The 19,640-nt window shown below is 42.7% G+C and overlaps 1 protein-coding gene across 2 annotated transcripts in view; it reads right to left on the bottom strand.

Moving 5' to 3' along the window:
* Positions 1 to 11,024, bottom strand: part of LRCH2 (leucine rich repeats and calponin homology domain containing 2) — a 53,494-nt gene extending 42,470 nt beyond the window's left edge. For both annotated transcript variants that reach the window (XM_074883173.1, XM_074883174.1), the window contains exon 1: positions 10,695 to 11,024. In XM_074883173.1, the coding sequence (XP_074739274.1) occupies positions 10,695 to 10,989 (295 nt within the window). In that variant the 5' untranslated portion in view covers positions 10,990 to 11,024. The remainder of the gene's footprint in view (positions 1 to 10,694) is intronic.
* Between the last annotated feature and the right edge of the window lie 8,616 nt (positions 11,025 to 19,640).

The following is a 19,640-nucleotide window of genomic DNA, read 5'->3' as shown; positions in this document are numbered from 1 at the left end:
CCAAGCTTACATCAGAAGGGATGTCCTCTACCATCTCTAGCACTCCCCTCAAATTCTACACACCCTACTGGCAGGTTCAGAGTTCAGATATTAACAGTAACGCACAACTAGTGTTCTGAAACATGGAAATGTTTTAAAATTTTTCTTTGAAAAAGAAAAAAGAGAAGCCTGGTCAATAAGTAAACATTAAGAATTCTGATATTAGTTAAATTGCAAAATTAAGCATTGAACAATGAGAATATGTCCAAATGTAGAAATGATTATGCATATTGATATAAACAGCAACTACTTCAGCTGCAGGACAAAAAAATTTACAATTTACTGGCAAAGAATATTCTAGAATTACAGAAAAATAATTTTTGCATGTAACTCTTTCACATACAAATACACGTTTACTCTCCAACATTTAGAGCTATGGTGAAGGACTACACAGAACTAACTGAGCACCCATCAGCTCTTATGCACAATTAGGAAACTGATATACCTGCCAGACACCCATAGCTCTCAGGAAACTAAACCGACCCATGTACTTTCCTTGTCACAAGGAAAGTTAAATACATTTAAAGTCTATTGTTAAAAGTTTATGTAGTAATATTTAAATTGATTTTTATCTGTTATGTATACTCTTAAGTAAAACAGAAGCGTAGTCTGTCTTCATCTAATCCTTGTGGTTGCTGTGTATTTTGACATATCAAAAGGACATACAATAGACACAAACTTGGAAATGGTTCATAAGCTCCGTGTTTATTATGGAATCACAAATAGCAGGATTTACATTCCGCAGCACATACTTCCCACAAATGGGAAGCAACTTTTTTAACAGAAGACACAGACACCACTTATTATGAAGTTACACCTGAGCATTTAACAATAGTGATGTTTTACTTTCAAAAAATATTAGGCACTTGTAGAAAATTAGATTTCATAAGTATTTAAGGCCATCTAAAATGTCATCCTCCAAATATTTTTTTATATGAGTGTCATAATTAAAATTTAATTCCCAATCACCTGGAATATTAATTGTAAAACCTCTATCTAGAAAAGCTCCTTCAAACCAATGAAACTTTTAGAATAGTATAAGCCCTTTTTAAATCTGAGCATGGAGTCAATGTGCAGAAAGAGCAAATCACTTAGTTTCTACAGAAGCAAAAGATCATTTTATGAAAAAAGCTTTTTGGTGTCCCTGCTCAGAAGGACTTACCTGAGAAGTTACATGGTTAGATTTTTGACATTTAAATAAATTAAATGATATTATTAGAACTCCATCTTCACTTCATGATTAATATTGCAATAGCTTATGGCTAAGAAAAAATTGAAGGAAAAGTCTTATACACACTCTGCATTTTCAGCTATGTTACATGTGCAGCTAGTTCTACTTCTGTGTTTCCAATGCTGCTTCCTATTTATCTTAGGCAGAATTTTGTAAGGATTTCACTTTCACATAGCTTTAATGTATTCCATTTAATTAGTAACTCATAAGTGAATATGCTCATCTTTCAAAACTGAGATTCATCCAGCCATATTACTCAATTCTTGAATTTTTTTTTGGAAAATGGCAACTCAAGTCAAAGGCACTAAACAGTGCTAGGAACAGAGAATAGAAAGTTATTTCACTGCATACCCTTATCTTGATACTGCATGCAGTTCCTGGCTTATCTCAAAAAAGATACATACAACATATACAAAGAGTATACACACACGCATGAGAATTTTTCAGTATAACAGGAGATTATACAGAATAGGTTTCATCAGTCTGGAATAGACAACTGAGGACACAATCTATTTCCATTATTTTCAGTAAAAATATGGGGCTGCAAAGGAAGTTATCAAGTAAAAGGTTAGAAAGATTATTACTGGGTTTTAATAGAGAATCCTAGGCTAGATACACCTTTTGTATCAATACAGTTATGTCCAATTTATATATTAGAAAAATACTTTTCTAATATGTAATATATATAATTGTATATATTTTTTTCTAATTATATAGTATATATTCCTACATATAACCACGATGAGAGAGAATGCACAGAAATAAGGACCAGTACCTCTTCCCAAGCACCTACTACTCCAGGGAATAGTGGGAGACAGCAGCAAAGATAAAAAGAACCCTCTGCAAGTGATGTGACAGTAAGGGAAATAATAGTGAGAAGTTTCTGAAACTGAAAGGACAAAGAGCACTTATACTGAGTTGCAGCTTTTATGCAGTCACAGAATTCCAACAGGCAGGGATGATAAACTCGGGACTTCTGAGCAAGTTCAGAGAAAAATATAAAAGAGGTTTCTCCTTGCCATCAATGTGACCACTGTTTAATATACCTAGAGAGAGATGAAAAAGCCTTCCAGGAAAATTAATTACTTTGGCCAGCTTGACAGCTTACAGTGCACGTTCAATCATTTATTCCGTCTTCTAAGACACACAATGTGTCCTTATATGCTGCTGAAGTGAAACACAGGGTACTGGACTGTGCTAATGTGACCAACCATGTTTCTCATAGCAATATGCCATCAAATATTTCAGCACAGGGCAGTTCCATATTAGAGAGAAGCTAGCCATCTTTTCATATTGCTTCTCAGTTTCATACTCCTCTGCTTGTATTGTTTCTTTGAGCTGTTTAAAAGAAAGAAAAACACACCCAAGACTATAGGTGGCTACAAGCAGCTTTTACTTTTTTAACTGGGTATTTGACAGAGCACAGAATAGTTTCTATTTTTGTGATAGAGATATTAAAAAGTGGTGTTTGGGTTCTAAATCCAAAAACTGACGAGCTAGGAAATACCTGCTTCATGGTTATCCACGTCACTAATTTTAGCTACATACTCAGGTTAAAGTGACAAATGAAAAAACTGTACATGACCACATAATCAAAGTTTCTTGTCAAGCACAGAGAGAAGCTTGTACAGGCAACCAGAAACTGTATTTTATAGATTGAGTTCTTGGCTTTTCAAGCTAAACAGCACTACTAAAGAAAAAATTCTTTATAAAAAATATATACTCATTACTTTAGGAACTTAAACAAAAAAAGCATCCTGCCAGATCGAACCACAGTTCTTCCATGTGAAATACATGTTTCTGTAACTGGAACAGGCCAACAGTTGTCTCTCACAGAATTCCACTAGCAGGGAGGAAGGACTGAGATCCAGCACACTGACTTCAAAACCAAGGTAGCCTTGAGGAACCCACTATTCCAGCCCATCCTCACTGAACCTAGTCTCCTACTCTCCGCTGGACACATCTACGTTGAACATGTCTAAATTGCTGTTTGGTTGAAGCAATTCTTGTTTTTCATATAAGTCATCTCCATTTGTCACATGTTGGTTCAGGTGCATGAGGTTTTTCCTGAAATTTCCACTCATCAAAAAATAAACCAGAAGCGCTGATCTAAAGGTTGGAACAACTCAGAGGCACGCCAGTGCTGATCTGCTGCACACCAATGCAGGGATGAAACCAACAGATGAATTCAGGGAATTCCTCACCATGTTACCACATGAGAGGGATCCAGGCATTTCCAACACAAGACAGCACGTTGCTCCAACTCTTGAGTATGTGTGTTCAATTATTTTAGCGTAGCATGATTAAAACAAAAAATAAAGAACACATCAGGAGGGGGGGATCATTTACTTCTCAAACTGACATATGAAGGGGTAAATTGGCATACCAATTGGCTACACAGTCAAAAGGAGATTATCTTCCTCTCCACTTCTGAAGGCATCTTGTCACCACAAATCTTTTGTAGTTTGAAATGGTAAACAACAAATCCCACAGGAAACCTATTTGCTTCCTTAAACAAAACCACACTTTGGTATTTAGTCTAGACTATAATTCCTGAAACAGTTTACTACCAGAAAGAGTGAAATGTGTTTTCCTGACAAGTCAGCAAGACTTATTAAGCTTGTGTATTATAGCACAGGGCATCTTCCCCCCACTTACATTGGCCATTACTTATTGGTTTAATTCTGTTGATTTCTTTTTTGGTTTTGAAATTTTTAAATTCAAAGATTCAGTTTCAAATTATTTAACTCTTTTACAGAAAAGTAATATAAGGGAAAGAAATCATCATTCATAAATGAAGCAAAGTCTGGGTTTGTTAACGATTACCTAAAACGCACACAAAACTCCCAAGCAAAGCTTCTTACATTAGTCTCTGCATGCTCAGTTATATACATCCAAGGCCTTTGCCCTGAAGAGCTTACAATCTAAATAGACATGAGGCAGAGACAAAAGGCTACAACCAATCAACCGGAACCAATGTTTGCTCTATGACTGACTTTTTGTGCGGATAAAATTGCTTGACAGTAGACAAACTAAGCAGAAACATTTTTAAAGTAAGCTAGACTGCTGGAAGACAAACAACACCGGAAAACAAGGCAAGTGAAATAAGACCAAAGCAGAAAAAACCCTGAACAGGTAAACTAACAGTCCATGAGCACAGAGTGAATGGGGTCTAGCAACAACTACAGCATGTTCTCTTGAGACAGGAAGGCCACTGCTGTAGCAACTTCAGCATCTGTTCTTATTTGCTGGTGCCTCCCGCTGACTGTCCTACTCATGCCAGACCTCATGGCAGCTATTAAGAATGGCTGTAGCCACTTATATTAGCTTAGAAATAGGGATATAACATCACTCATTACTGCATGCAATGATTTGATGCAAACCTTTTAGTTCTAGGTCAGTCTTTAATATATCAACTACTTCTTCACTGCATACTGGTTCCACCTCTTGAGACAGTAGTAGAGTGACAAATTGAAGTAGATGTTTGTTTTAATACACAGATGGTCAGGGATTTGCTCATTGTGCATTTACACCTGCTGGTCAGTAGCCTGTGAACAGTCCCAAGATGCAGGGTTCCTTCAAGCCTTGTAACTACAAAAACCTTTTTTGAAAAATAAGGTTGACACTTGGGAACACATTAGTGATAATCATGGCTGCCAAGCGAAATAATATTTTAGTTCTGTAACAGAGAATCAGACTTTTTTTTTTTCTCCCCTTGCCTAAAGTGCTATACCTTCTCTAGATCTGTCAGACCTGGCAGCAGGTTCTCCTAGCAAGCAGCAAACAATCCCAGGTTAGTTGGAAGAATGATGAAAATCAGACCATTGCACAGCCACAGAAAAGCAGAGAATTCAGAAGTCTCTCCACACTGTCATGTAGACCTTTTACCACAAAAAAGATCCAGCAACTATCTTCGCATTTTCTGTGGAATTCTAGCCTTCAGTGCTCATTCGGTTACCTTTTAGCTAAGGACACATTTCAGCATTAAATGCCAGCCTTGACAGTAAAATGATTATATGCTTTTGAATCAGCTCCAACAAAGCTTCACAAGTCAGATGAGAAGATACTTTTCACTAACAAAAAAAAAAATCTGAAAAAGCAATGGCTAGTCTATTTTTCTTATCACACACAGTTTTGCAATACAATTCATGATCTAAATACATTTGCCCCCTCCTCAAATAGTAACAAAGAAGAAATAGGTATCACAAAAAGTTCTTTAGATCAATCAAAAGCAGAAATATTTCAAAGATTAATTTTTTAATATTCCAAGGCACAAAAATAGTAAATGTGATGGCAAATTTAGTTCTGATGGATGGAGAATAGAAAAAGTCAAAAAATTACATACTGCACATCTCTTGTAGGTCAGTATTTCAGATAAAGCTAGAAACATGGAATTTTTTTAAAAAAAAATAGATTAAGATACTAGTGGTATTCTTCATAATACAATCCTTTTCTGCAGGTGAACTAATAATCAGTTGTTTTAACTTCAACTCACGGAACTGAGACATTTCCTAACTTGTCTCTAATAACAAGTATCCTCATTACTGACCTTCAGCAAGAAAGCCTCAGACAACATGCACAACCCATTTCCCCTTAGCCTAAAACACTGGATAGGCTAAGAAACCACTGTGGGGAATTTCTACAATTACTTATGATCTGTGTCACTTCCAGAGTTTGCATCAGATGCATTTCTGAGCATAAACACTATACCCTCCGCCCCCCAAAAAACATATAATCTGGCTTTCTCTTTTCATTCAAATCTGAAGAAATCGTTACTGAAGAACCACATTTTTCAACATGTTTGATTTCTAGAATGTAATCTACACTTAGGATAATCATCATCTATGAATGTTATTTTCTTAAACTGAAAATTGGATTTGGTGTTGCTACTTAGTTACCTGCCAATGCTTTATCAACATTGGTACCACCAACAAAAATAACGTCATTCAGACAGGAAAATAATTGGTTTAGAAGCGTATACTGTAAAGACAGAAGAGTAGTATTATAAATTAACATTCTTATACAATTCACACTCAGTATTAAACTGCAAGTTTTGTTGGTTTTAATCTGCAATCACATGAATGACTATCTACATTAGAAGGGCTAGAAGTATGATGTAAAAATGAACAAAGTCACACAAGTAATGCCAGGCAATGCTGTCGACATGACACACGTTTCCTCCCATCCCCTCGGCAAACACATGCAGGAATCACAATGTGGGAACTCTGCCTGTGGTGCTGAGATTGTTATTGGCCATGACAGGAGGGCTCATTCTGAAGTCATACTGGGAATACACTGGTGATACTTCTCAGCTATATGAGGTAGCAGGTGGTGAGAAAGGAGACATTTCATAGTTAATATATTTACAAGCAATCATTCACCTACTTGTAATTGCTTCGAGGTTCCCTCAGATTTAAAAATTGGGAATCAAGTTTGTTGTGATGAAGTCATAAACAAGTAAGCTTGATGGCACCACTATATTTATTCAGAGCAAATAAATTGTTTCTTGAGCTGTCAGTCTAGAACCTTTCACATTTATTAAATTCATGTTTTAAGAAGTGCTCACAAAAAAGTGGGGAAATTGCTAAAGGCACAGAATGATTTAGTTCAGCATGACAATACAGTACAGGAACCTATCTTAAAAAAAAACAAAACAGAAACCACACAACTCTTCAGTTAAGCAGACAGTGATTACAGTGATGCGATATACTCAATTACTTAACAGCCAGGGGGCCTAATGTTGCTCACGCAGCGAGAAGCAAAATTACATGTTAATAAAATGATTGGAATATTCAATATACCTCTGGATATCTCATGACCTATAAATTTTTTTTCAGATGTTCATTTAACAGCAGCATAAGATCTGTTTGAACAGCCAGAAAACAAATTCAGGGAAATAAAAATAAGGGATTTTTTGGCCAAAGAGCTGCAATGACAATTCATGGTTAAAAAAAGATATTACAAACATAAGGTCAGAGCTAAACAGCCAGATGTCATCATTATGCTTTTAGCTCAGCATTACTTTTTGCCACATAATTTAAGATGCCGAAAACGTGCTACAGTATTTGCAAATTATGTACTGGCAAGCCATTATGTAAGTTAGATGTAAAATATGGTCAGACCTTAAATAACAAAAAAACCAGTGCTTCTGATAAATCAACAGCAGTTGTGCTTTAAGGTATATATATCTGAACATTACGGAGAACAGTGGCAGTTTTCTTTCTGTTGCTGATTTTATTGACATTAAGGCAGAATATTCTGGATTTACAGTGACACTGTAGATCCTACTGCATAACGTTTGTAATATGGAAAAGAAGTCTTTTACATACAGATTTGTTAGAGGTTGTTTTTTTAAAATGTTTGTTTCAACTACCACAGAACCAATTACAAAGTCACTGACTTAAAACAGAAAGTGAAACACAACGAAGATTTTTGACCCAACCCCCCATCTCCCATGCCTCAGCCTAAACCTATACCCTTACTCATGGGTATATTTTAATGTGAAACAGTGATCACTGCTAAAATATGCCAATAAGTAAATGACCATTGCCTCCGAGACAGTTGCTGATCTTCCATCAAGCTCTATGCCATGCTGATACTCTGTAAAGTATGTCCGTGATTCACGACAATACCATTTACCCACTTATCAAAAAAAAAAATCTACAGATTAAGTCAAAATAAACACTACAAATCTTTTGTTTACAATCATATTTTGAAAGATATCTAAAATTTGTATTTCACAGGATTAATTTGTAAATCACTGCTACATTAATTCAGGATTGCTATGAGATGGTAATTGCATAGACCCACATTAGTAAGCAAGTAAGCAATACAGCTATTTTTGTCAGGGACTACCCTTAAATATTTTCATGCAATCTTTCATGATGAGAATTCAATCCTGATGGCAGTGACTGGGCTCTACTACATCCTAAAAGATAGAGACAAGATCACTGCAGACAGCTTTTACTCAAATATGATGAGATTCAAAATAAAACAAGAAAAAATAAAACCCAAAATGCAATTAGTAATAATTAGAAACAAACACAAAATATGGATTGTTGATGCACCTGCTTCAGGATATAGAAAAAGTCTTTTTAATAATAGATTGCCTATATGCAATGCTTCTTTTTTAATGTTTTAGTTATTGAATATTTATACACAGAGGCGACCTACTGTGTTGCTGAATACATTTTTATGCTACTACAAGGAAAAAGAGCTATTATTCCATGGAACCTGTTTTTATTTTAGTCTTGTGCTTGCATTATGAAATAACTAACACACTTTTACCTATCCGTATTCTGCATTGCACATAGGGATGCATCACATGTGTCAGGAAAAAAAGCTAATGACCTACAAATCATTAGCAGGCTTGCTACTGGATACATAAATTGGATTTTAAAATCAGTCCTCCACAAATTCTACCCACTACACAACCTAACATATCACAGAAGAATGAGTACATCATTATTTAACCCTCTGCACAAATGCAGCCCACAACAAAGAGCAACAGAATGAGTATCTGATAGACCAGGAGTACAGGATTGTCAGAGATGGATAAGGTACCACAATGGACAGTCGCATATTCAAAACAATAAGCCAGCTATTTATAACCCATGGGGAAAGAAAAGCTCCAAAACAAAGCAAAAAGACCCATGGAATTAATTCACTCAAACGACATTTTGGAAAACCACTACTACTTGTGAACAAAAGATGCTAGACCTCTCATTAATATTTTGTTCTAGCACATTACTCAAGATGATCCATTTTCAGCAAATACATTCAGAAGTGCATCAGAGATGAGCCAAAATATAACAGAATCCCCACAGAAAACGTAATTTTGTTTTCCAGGAACCGTACAGAAAAATGTCTCCAAGTTTTCTTCACCTAAAAGCCTGAGTAAATCCAGGCTCACACTCACGATACCTAAGCATTTACCAACACGGTGAATACATTAAGCTCCGACACGCACACTGCTGGATGCACACACATCCCTCGCACCCGCACTTGTAACCATCTCCCTGCTGAGCTGGGAAGAAGGACCCACCGGAATACCCCAGGTAATAAAGGTTCACTGCAAGGGATTTGACACCCCTGAAGGTACAAACCAACCACAGCACGGAGCTCTTATTCCCCAGGGCACGAACTAAATAGCTCCCTTCACCTTGCACACCCTCTTCCACAGGCTCCATGTGCATGCACACGAATTGCAAATCCTCATCCTTACGACACGTACAGACAGACACACAGAACACAACGTCTAACTCCCTGTGAATGCCCCCCCACACACACACACCTTGCACGCACACAAGAAAGCACCGCCTCTCCCTCAGTGCACAAGCACACACAGACGGGAACCCCTCTCCCCCGGCAGCACAGGCACACGGAGAGCGCCGGCGCCCCTCCCCACGGCAGACACAGACACACGAAGCACAATAACCCTTCGCACTGCACACACACACACTGAGCACAAGCACACACGGAGGGGGGTTAGCGGGAGCCCCTCTCCCCGCAGAGCCCTGCCCCTGCACACACACAGCGGCAGCACCCCGCGCAGGCGCACGCTGCTGGGGTACCCTCGCCCCTTGCCCCCCACCTCCTCAGGCAGGGGCACCCCTGCCTTTGCACGCACACAGCAGAAACAAGGTCCCCCCTGGTGCAGAGCCCGCCACCACCTACCCACAGAGCAGGATCGCTCCCCTCGTGAGCACACACAGAAGCAGCAACCCCCCCGTTCACGCAGAGAGGGAGCACCCCATCACTGCACACCCCAGAGCCTCTAGCCCTCCCCGTCCCACTGCATGCAGGGGGAACCTCCCCATTGTCCCGCCCCCCCCCCCCCCCAAAACGTGGAGCCTCCCCAGTATCCCCCATTGCCCTCACACACCGAGGGCCCCGTCTTCTCCCCACTGCCACCACAGCAACCCCCACACACACGCCAAGGCCCCCACTGCCACCACAGCAGGGGCTCTTTAGCACTTCTCCCCATCGCTACCACACGAGCCCTCCCACTACATCTTCCCCATCGCCACCACAGCATGTCCCTCCCACTACTCCCCCCAACTGCCATCACAGCGAATCCTCCCTCTGCATCCTCCCCACTAGGCACCCCCGGGCCCCCCAACGCCACCACAGCAGCCCTCTCCCATGCCACCTCCCCCACCTGCCACCGCAGCGCCCACTCCCCGCAGCCCTCCTCTGCCACCACAGGAGACCCTTTCGCTGTGTTCCCCCCGCTGCCACCGCAGCAGGGCCCCCGCACTCCCCCTCGTTGCCACCACAGGGCCCCTCCTTCGCACTGCTCGCCCTCAACTGCCACCACAGCGGGGACGCCCCCCCGCCCTCACAGCCGGGCCCCGCATTACCCCCGCAGCCGGGCCTCCTCGGCAGGAGGCCCCGTCCCCCCTCACAGCCGGAGCCCCCCCACCTGCTTGCGTGGTGTCGCTGAGGTCGTAGCCGCTGCCGGGGAAGTCGCGCAGCTTCCTCCCGCTGAGGCAGAGGATGCCCGAGCTGCCCGCCTCCTCCAGGGCCCGGTCCAGGCTGCGCACCGTGTGCGGCTGCGGCAGAGTCGCCGCACCCCAGTGCGGCCCGGCCGAGAACGAGAGAGTGAGGTGAGCGGGGATCCCCAGGCCCCCCGCTCCGTTGCCGTTACCGCTGCCATTGCCGCCGCCGCCGCCACCACCACCGCTGCCGCCACCGCCGCCCCCCTGCCCGGCCGCCATCTTCGCGCGGCGCAGACCAGCCCCACAATAACAACAGCCGGGGCCGCCCCGCCGCCCCGCCGCCACTGCGCAGGCGCCGCCGAGCCCGCAGGCGATGGGGGACGGGGGGGGCGCGGGAGTGAGAAGGAGGGGCCGCTGGCGGAGGGGGCGTGGCTCCCGCGCGCCTCTCGGCCGCCCTTACCAATCCGCGGCGGGGTAGGGCGAAGGGGCGTGGCTTTACCCTCCCCCCCGGCCTCCCTCACCAATCCGCGGCGGCGGGGGCGGTGGAGGTGTGGCTCCCCTAGGCGCCGCTGGCCAATGAGGGGCCGCGCGCGCGCCAGGGGGCGGGGCGGGTTGTGGCATGAGGGCGGTGCGCGCGGGCGCTCCGGGGAGCGGGATGTCGCAGCCTAAGGGGCTGCAGCGGGAAGAGCGGGCGGTGCGGCGGGAGCAGTCCCGGGATGTCCCGCCGACATGGCGAGCAGGGCCTGGCGAGGAACTTGGGAGCTCCGTGCCTCTTGCAGCCGGGCCGGGAGCGGGTCACTGTGTTTCGGGAGAACGCAGCTGCGGGGGGGGTGGTGGTGGTGGTGGTGGTGGTGTGTGTGTCAGGGCAGGGGCCGCCCCGCAGAACAGCGGTGACGGTGATGTGACACGGGAAATAACTGCTCGGCAACCACAGCGCCGGTGTAACGGCATCCCATCCCGGTGGCGGAGCCGCCTCGCCTGCCGGCGGCGTGGCAAATAGGCTATTTTCACTGCAGTGAGGCGTTTGGCAACGTTCAGGTTTACTGTCGTATCTATGGCAACACAGATTATCGATTGCTCCTCAGGTTAAAAAGTCACCTAAACCAGATGCATCAGAGCATCACCTCTGTGTTGAAGGCTAATAACGAGGAGTGCCTGTCAATAGCTGCAGATCCCCGTTAGTGGCATGAAAAAAAATTGAGTGCAGAATCTTCCACAGCAGAACAAAGGGTAATAGGAGCAAGATAGTCACTCTAAAATGGGTTAAGAAACATCCACAAAAGCCTCAGAGGTACTAATGGTCTTCACTCAGCATGTGAAAGGGGAGTGGTGAAACATAAATCAGAAGCTGGTTATGATGTCCAAGGCCCCGTTATATTAATAAAATGCTACGCAATTGTGGGAATACTGTATGGATGAATAATTATTGCCATGTAATCTGTACCTGTTAGGTGCTGCATATTTATCTGTCAAAAATTACTCTGGAGCCATAATTAAGAAATGCTAAAGAAAGGCTCATAGACCCACATTTGAATGCAGTTGCTGTGGGTTTGATAAGCAGAATCCGCCTTTATGCTTTGATCCTCCTGAAGGTCCTTAAATGGATAATTTTTCTGCATGCATGCATGCATCATGACTAATTTGGGGATCTAAGGGAAATTCCTTCTATAAGCAGTATGGAAGAGACTAGCCTTCAGTCAGCAATATGTCAGTGAGAGACAGCTGAGCCATTATTAGTCAAAAGAGGAACAGCCCTGTAATATTCTGTGGGTGATATCTGGCTGAAATTCAATAGAACCAAATTAGCCAGGATCAGTAAGAAGGTACTGAAGAGTGAAGGGTTTAATCCTTTGGTGCAGTATTGTATGGACTTCGGGATCACTGTGTCATTGCAAATAGACTGGCTTTCCAGCAAAAGAGGCCTATGTGCAAAATGCATGTGTGGTGGGGGAAGGGCTCCCATTGTCACCTGCAAATATTGTGGCTGTCTGCTTCATTTAACCTTATCTGTGGATACTTTTGTGGGCTGCGGGATTAAAGCTTACAGATGAATATCTACTGATCAGTCTGCCTGGGCCAGAGCCTCTGCTCTTGCCCTGAAAAAGCTAATTGTTCCCTGGATTCATAGCAGGAAAATCAGACAAACCTGCACAAACACTGCTGACTGCTGCCCTCGGTCGAGCTTCCAGCCAGAGAGGGTGGAGGTTAAATAAACTCACAGACTGATGTTGAGCCAAGTGTGTATGGTGATTTTGCCTGCAGACATGGAGAGGGAAGTACAGTGACTCTGCAGCTGGCAGGAGCAAAGCAGAGGGGCAGCCAGGACCAGGTCCAGTAACTAAATGTTACTAAAGGTTAGAAATAGTCGCTCTGAGTTCACAAAGCAAGTGACTTGGCACAGGACCAGCTCAGAGATGCTGCTTTGCTATCCTCCCTCTAAGCCAGTTTCACAGCCGCTTACTGTTTAGAGCCTAACTGATCTCTGAGATGTTAGACAGAGAAAGGGGTTCAGCTCACTTTGCAAGAAATAGGTCTGACGAATCGTCAGAGGACTCAAAACACCATTTAATCATGCCGGAGTTCCCATGTATGAGGGGCCTTTTTATCTTTAACGAAATACGATGTCTGCAGGTGTTCCTACCGAGAAGCAAACCAAGCATGCTCAGTCTGCTCAGGCACACGCTCACATCTTCAAATGCATTAAAATGTCCAATACAATAGGCTAGAAGCAATGTCTGAGACTCTTTCTAATAGCTAACCAAAAATCCCCGACCTGCAAACTGTCTTGAGCAAATTGCTGCTTACTCAGGCAAAAGCTTGGGAACTGATGGCAGGTTCCTATCATATAGCTACATGCAGATTTACCTGCAGGGAGTCATTTATCACCTCAAATAGCTGCACAATCAGAACGGATGTCTGGAATGCTAAAGTCTAATTCATTTTATTTATACCATATTTCACAGCCTTTCAACAGTTCTTTCTCCCCACGCCCCCAGCTGCCCTTTCTTTTTCATTTCACAAGCAGAACCAGAGTCACTAGTCTAGTGGCAGAAGGTTTCCAAAACCAACCTTTTTGTCATAATTAGTAGTAAGTCACAGCTGTGCCATCCCTCAGTTTCTTCTATAAAACAGAGATGATGGTGTTTTCTTATTTATTAAGGCAGTTAAGATGAGTACAGGAAGAGGTGGAAACACTGAGATGTAATGAAACTGCACGAGGCAAGCATATATTCTTGCTGCCACACCACAGACAGAGTCTATGTTTCAGGAGTCTGAAAACCACTGAAAATCCCCCACTTCCATGACGAGCTTCCACCCTGAAAGTCTTTGTGGTTACCCACATCCGGTCTAGATGAGATAAAAACTCATAAAGATATGACATCAACAAACTTTAAGAGGTAGTGTTAATGCCTAGAGGAATGAGATCTAGATAAGGCTTTGATCTATCTGACTTTCAACATGGATTGCAAGATGTGGTTACTCACAAGTCTTGCAATGACGTAGTCCTTGGAACAGTTAGCCCAAGCCATGCTCCGAGCGAGTGCGAGAGCTGTGCGCCCATCCTGCTGCTCTGCCTGTGCTGCTCCCACACCCCTTCTGACCCCTGCTCAGCATCGTTGCTCACAGCTCCAAATTTCCCCAGAGCACTGCCTTCTGGAGAGAGCCAGACAGGTTCATCTGCACTGGAAATGTCAGAATAAAGTAGATTATGAGAATAGGGAAAGCAAGAGTGGAGTCCCTTATCTCTCCTGTACCTTCATAATTCTCCAGAGCATACTGTAGGCTGTGTCTCAGGTCAGGTCAGGGCATGTGATAAGAACATCAAAGCACAGTAACAAAGCAGAGGTGCTGCCTGGGGTGTCATGTGGTGCAATGCTCCCTCGACACCTCTGTCAGACTTGCAGGCCTCTGCCAGGCAACGCAAGCTCTGGGCACCTAAGGCCAAGCAACAGGCGTTGCCGGAAGCACAGACACCCCTGAAGCTTTCAGTGTTCCTGAACTAAATACTTGAGCTGAATACAAAGCAGATCTTTGTCAGTCCAGATTGCTGTTTGCTGTGAGAAATTAAATCCTCCTGACATGTCAGCACTGACCTTTTTTGCATCCTTTAGAGACTTTCTTGCTTTAAGCAATTAAACACACCAGAGCTTTCATAATGTTCTTACTATGCTTCTGTGTGAGTAGCCTCAGTCCTCCTACATGTGTGAGGTACTGAGATAACACATTCACTGTTATTTCAGCACTCACATGATCCTTGTGCCATCTCCTTGATTACTCTTCAATTCCTTCTCACTTACTTTGTGTATCAGTGCATGCTCTATTCCTAATTGATACTGCTTTTCTTCTTCAAGACCTGCAAGTGTCCACAGCTTCCCACAGGGAGTTAAAATAATCTCCAAATAACGGGATTCAAGATTCATGCTAAAATGGCATCATCTGGGCCACTTTGAAAGTAAAGCAAGCAAACCATACATTCCTGGTTAGGTCAAAAGGCAAATGCCACACTGTCTGTGCTACAGGGTAGTGATTTATCTGAAACACCATTCTGAAAGTGCTAGAAATAGCTGAAAATACTTCAGCATCTGATGTCTGAATAGAAAAGAAGCAAATAGGATTCTGTCTAGCTGCTTTGGTGAGCAATATCTGTTCTTAAAAGTCTTTATGTACAGACCACAATAAGACAGCAGATCCATTAATGAGAAGATTCCTGGTACCTTTTCCATTGGGAGCATCTGATTAATTGTACAGCTTGCAATGCTTCATTGAGTACCAGAAAATACATTTCTGAAGGCAGGGGGAGGGCAGTCTCTACCCTCAAAGATGTAATTTCAAGTACCACTTATTGCAATTACATGTACTGGAAATAGGTTCTTGTGGTGCTGCAGAGGCCTTTATCCTTAACTGATCATTCTAGTGTCATTCTAACAGGATTTTTCTTTTTATTCTATTTTGAATAACTTGTTTACCATGCAGTAGCATACTTGCCTTGCTTGTTTCTCGGTAAAATTAGAAATGCAGCCCTTTCAGGGAAGGATTACTTTAATATTGAGAGACTCCGAGAAGCAACATGAACTAAAACTACTCCTACACTGCAATCAGAAGCACAGCGGCGTGGTGTATCTGTGTATCTCAGCTTACTGGGATGTAGCTAGGCTGCTTATAGATTGCACCCCTGTCATCCTGCACGTGTGTGTGTTGAGTCCAAGCCCCTGCCAATTGCAATTATCTTTTATCAAGTATGCCATGCATTTCACAAGCCACATCTCTGACACACAAAAGACAGTCTAAGATAAGAAGTAATGGTTGTCACCTTGTCCTAGATAGCTGCACACAGGATGATCAATTGTATTGTGCTTTAATACAAATGTTAAATCATCCTGCAGATCTCCAGATCTAGACATGCATTTTTATGGGATGACTTTGAGGATGTTCTGCATAGTTCAGAGGTGTAGCTAATGGGTATTGTAAGAGTAGATTTGCATGTACCAGGCTGAGATCTCAATTTTAATATACAGAGAGAGAGAGAAAAAAAAAAACCCAACAACAATCTTTCTCTAAATACCTTTCAGTCTTACAGTGTACAGGCTGCATCTGCTAAATGTGTAAGAAGCAAATAATGGAATTTGTCATTAACTGTTAACGAGAAGTGGTTGACCTGTCAGTGAACTGTTTTCACTGAGCCGAACTCAATGATATGTGCACATCAGCCACTTATTGCATCAAGTCAGAACTTCTACATAAAACCAGAAGTATTATCATCAATGTAGCTCACATTCTGGGAATGGGTAATGTGCAGAAATATTGGCGTAAGCTGGAGTTTTCTTTTCTCAAAAAGTCTGAATGACAGTTTTGTTCTCTTCCATCTTCTCAAGGAGATGGTTTTCAAGTAGCAACATATGGTTAAGCGACCATGTTCAGCATCTAACAATGAAACATAAGCTCTTCGGTGGTGGTGCACCAATTTCAGAGCAAGCTAAGGAAGCTGTGCTGCTACCAGTATTCCTCATTAAGAGCTGAGAGTTATGCTCCTGTAGTTCTCACCAGTTAAAAGGCCTAAACACCCCCCCTGGTGGGCAAAATACAAAACATCACAAAAGTGATCGGATTTTTGGCCCACTGAGATAAGCAATTGCTTATGCTTTGAGCAATTTTGATATAGGGTGCTTCCATACCCACACGTACAAACGTATGCATACAGATGCTAAACATTTCCTTGACACATATTCCTACAGCCACTCAGGCTTACTTCCCAAGAAAAACATTTATTTGGAATTGCATCATGTAATTTTGGGTCCATTTCACTGAAGGTGAACAGTCATATTTTTTGTAATTTTACATTAAATAACTGTGATATGAGGTACCCCTGGAACAACAGACAAAGAGGTCTTTTATATTATTTTATATCACAGCATAAGATTTATTACAACTACAAACATCACAAGTTATTTAACATGCAGAAGATTCACTAAATCTACTAAAAGACTGAGAAAACATTTCAGATAATACAAGTGTTTGAACACTGGCATGTGTTCCCTTCTCCCACTGAGTTCTATTTTTATTTGTTTTTAACTAAAAGCCTTCTAGGGTTCCTTGAGGTTTGATTATGTGACAGGAAGAGCACCTGATAAATTGAAAGGCTCAGTGCCCCAAAATAACACTTGCTCTTTGTGAAAAAGTTCATTATGCTTGTGCCCTCCAGAGAAGGAATACCTGGTACTTTCGGCAGAGGTGCCCCAGTTTTCTTTGAAGGCTTAGCTTGACGGCTTGTTGCCAACAGTATAATTTTGTCAATGCATGACAAAAATCCTTTTTTTCCTTTGTTCCTTTCTTTTTTCCCTTTTTTTTTTTTTTTTAAATAATCCCACTTTAACCTTTAGAAAGTCACATTACTGACATTCCTTTCTTAGGATGCAGGGTCAAGTCTGTCTGCCAGACCTCTGCAGTCCTCTCCAGTGCAGGGGGATTGTGCTTCAGAGTTGGTTCTGGCTCTTAAGGCCTTTTCACCAACTCCAGCATGTGTCACCTACACTGTTAATGTGAGAAATTACTCAGAACTGAGTTAATGGCAGTGCTTAGACATACTAAGCAAATGGGACACTTGCCAAGACGTTAAGAGGTCACAGACTGGCAGTTGAGAGATAACAGAGTACATATCAGCTCGTACTTCCCAGATGCAGAAATAGGGCTCGGAAAGGTTTATCACTGCCTTCAAAGGTATGCACTTACAGAAAAACAGATCATTAAACCTCTCACCTGGTAAAGTGGAATTTGCTGCAAAAGCTGTGTTGCAGTTCAATAAAAAACCTGTCATTTGAAAACCTTCTATTTTAGAAGTCGGTCTTGGTATTTCTAAACTCCGCCTTTGTCTTTTTTTGTCTCAAATGTTTGTTTCACTAAACGTGATCAAGTAGAAACTATTGGAAATGTCTCAGCTGTTGCTTTCAGATTTTCTGAAGAAACAAGTATGTATGACTTTGCAGAAAGCCACCCTCATTACACTGTCCTCTCAGCGGGACCAACTTCAACTTCTCAGTGTGGAAGCCTGGGTCATTCAACGCCCAGCTGGCCTGTACCCAAAGGAGACTCCAGGCCCCTCCCGCAGTCCTTCCCTTGTGGCTCCTGGCAGCTGCTGCTTCACATCTGGCTCCAGGACACCTGCCAGAGCCCTTCTCCAACACTCTCATTAGGTGCTAGAAAATGGCACTGCTGTAGACCTCCTCTCCCTGTCCATAGCTAAAGGTTTGGTTTATATGGATACTTTCTAGCCCTTTCCCAGCAGCTCCAGCTTCCCTGGCTGCTCTGACTAAATTGCTGGGAAATTTTAATGATTCCCTTTGAAGGAAAGCTCTTGGACTAGGGGGGCATTAGAACCAGGGCTCCCCAAAGAGCAGCAGCACCCCCTGGACACCTTGTATATCACAGAAAATTGCAAATGAGGTATCATGATCTTCGTTCATAACATTTCACATTAAAATGCTTTAATGATCGTCCTGCGGTGTCATTGCAAAAAGCCAAGGTTATTTGTTGCTTTCTCAACACCATTCTGTTCTTTTCTTTCATGAAAGAACAGTTCCCTAAACCAACACTTTCAGAAGCACTTGATCTTGCTAAGAGCTATACACATACCAGGAGGCAATCTTTGCCCTGATTTATTTTCACGTAGAAATTTCTCTGCCATTTGAAGTGCAAGCTGGGAAAAAGAAACTGTCTTGAAAACACAAGAAACAGTCTTGAACATGCAGACTTTGTTCTGAGATTTATGTGGCCTTTATTATGTATGTGGTGTGGAAGATTACTTCAGAGCATTTATTATATAGAAACTTCAGAAAAAAACATGTTATTCACCTAATGCCTGGTAGCCCTTTGGAAGAGGAGTGAGTTCTCCCAGTTCTTTTCCATTTTGTTTGGTTTGGGTTTTTTTGTTGTTTGTTTTTTGTTTGTTTGTTTTTTTAATCTGGCTTTAAAAGTAGAGGAAGATGGTCTAGCTCACATTTTGTATTCAAAATGCAGAATAGTACCAGTGCCATATCCAATGTGACACAGAGGCTGAAATATCTGAAGAATTTGACTCTGCGAGTGATCAGGATGGTGCTGAAGGACCAATCCCAAACGGATGCTCCCTCCCCAGGAAGCTCACACATACAAACAGACTTGATGGCCGAGTACAAGCCGAGAGTCCCTCCATTGGTAAAGTTACCTTGTTTTTGTAGTCATTCCTTCTTTTACATCGCTCAGAAACGACTGACGGCCTTTTAAGATACATCTGCGCCCGGCATAACCCCAGAGGAGAAGGATTCGGGGGGGAGAAGAGTGTTAGCACAGAGGCTGGGGAAGGGTGCTTAGGAGCGAGCTAGAGGGGAAGTGCTGATGAAAAGGATCTCCCGAATTAGTGGGGAGGCTGCGAGGACGACTCTTGGGGTGCAGGGGGG

Source organism: Strix uralensis, chromosome 13 (genome assembly GCF_047716275.1).
Source record: "Strix uralensis isolate ZFMK-TIS-50842 chromosome 13, bStrUra1, whole genome shotgun sequence".
NCBI lineage: Eukaryota > Metazoa > Chordata > Aves > Strigiformes > Strigidae > Strix > Strix uralensis.
This window is presented reverse-complemented; position numbering and strand designations above follow the sequence as displayed.